The 1,707-nt window shown below is 44.0% G+C and overlaps 1 protein-coding gene across 1 annotated transcript in view; it reads right to left on the minus strand.

Annotated features, from left to right (window-relative positions):
- Positions 1 to 597: 597 nt before the first annotated feature.
- The window catches only part of LOC101846769 (organic cation transporter protein-like), a 9,546-nt gene continuing 8,436 nt past the window's right edge, over positions 598 to 1,707 (minus strand). Inside the window, exon 10 of the mRNA XM_013087992.2 lies at positions 598 to 776. Coding sequence (XP_012943446.2) covers positions 635 to 776 — 142 coding nt within the window. The 3' untranslated portion in view covers positions 598 to 634. The remainder of the gene's footprint in view (positions 777 to 1,707) is intronic.

The following is a 1,707-nucleotide window of genomic DNA, read 5'->3' on the forward strand; positions in this document are numbered from 1 at the left end:
TTACTCTCTCTCTCTCTCTCTCTCTCTCTCACACACACACACACACACACACACACACACACACAGACACACACACACACAAACATTCACCCAAATTACACTCACACTCACACAACACAGCAAATTTGCATGCAGACTAAGCTTATGCCCTTCCAAACATGCGTCAACACTCAAACTTTCAGAAACTCATTCACACAGATGATGTTGAAGCTGTCCGTGATCATTCTCCTTACTCACCAACTCATCGACCCAAAAACAACAAATCAAATACAATGTAAAATCATAACAAGGAGTAGTGTATGAGCCATCATGAGCACTCCACCTTCATCGTCAGGAGCGAGAATGCATTTCACTTTGTTTTGTTTTGTAATTGTTTTGTTTTGTATTAATGTGTTTTCTTTTGTATTTGTTTTGTTTTATATATGTGTTTTGTTTTGTTCCGGTTTTTTTAAATTTTGTTTTCATTTATTTTGGTTTTGTTTTGTTTTGGTTTGCTTTGCTTTGATTTGATTTAGCTTGCTTTTATTTCCTTTGGGTTTGTTTTGTTTGTTTTGGTATGGTTTAGGTTTTTTGTTGTTACTTTTTATTTAAAAAAAAGGGGGGGGGGGGGGGTTGTTTTGTTTTTGTCTCGTTTTCACACAACAGGTTCCTTGGCTTCACGGTCCCTGGTCCTGGCGTTGAGAGGGTCACATTCTTTACTGGGAGCGTCCACGGTGTACTCAATGTCCCAGTCTCCCTGTCTACGTCTGACGGTGCCGGAGGAGGATGACGTCACTCTGTTCCGAAGACAAGAAGGTGGGTTGGGGGTGGGGGGTGAAAATGGTAAAATGGCTTATGGTTAACGCCCCTATCAATACTATTAGCTTATTTAAGAGGCGGGACATCCGAGTTTAACGTCCGTCACCGAAAGGACTGAGCCAAATGGGAAATTAATTCATGTAAATTGCCTTTCCCAAGGACACAATAGCAGACCGAGCTGAGGCTCGAACCCCCGAACCCGCAACCTCACGATTACGAGTCCGGTAGTCTAACCGCTAGGCCACCGACGCCACGTTGAAGGGTGGGAAGATATGAGGGTGTGGGTGAGGGTATGAGTGTAGGTTTGGGAGTGGGTGTGATTGTAGGTGGGAGTGTAGGTGTGGGTGTGGGTGTGGGTGCGAGTGGGAGGGGGGTACGAAATGATGGGTTTATCATTTTGGGTTTGTTTGGTAATATCGAAAACACACAAACAAACAAACAAACAAACGTACAAGCCATACAAACGATAACAGAATACCACCAACAGTCGAAACAGCAATACGACAACTTTCTTACCCTACCCCACACACACCCACACAACAGCCATCCACCCACACACACACACACACACACACACACACACACACAAACACTCACAAACTAACCTTGTGGGTGGTTGGCGAGTGCTCTGGTGTGGTGTTCTCCTTCTTTTCTATCAAACATCAATCGTCCTTATCACTCCTTCTTTTTTGTGTTTGTTACTCTCTGATCTTCGGCACTTATATTATGACCTTATTGTGTTGCAAGTGCCTAAAACTCTTACTAAAACTAAAGCAAACAGACCTGCCAAAGTTGGTACTCGTAGCATTCTCCAGAGTTTCGGGCAGGTGTTTATGCAGTGTCTCCTGCAGCATGAAACACATCAGACCCCCGGCACACACACACACACACACACACACACACACACAC

The sequence above is a fragment of the Aplysia californica genome, unplaced genomic scaffold, assembly GCF_000002075.1.
Source record: "Aplysia californica isolate F4 #8 unplaced genomic scaffold, AplCal3.0 scaffold00668, whole genome shotgun sequence".
Lineage (NCBI taxonomy): Eukaryota > Metazoa > Mollusca > Gastropoda > Aplysiida > Aplysiidae > Aplysia > Aplysia californica.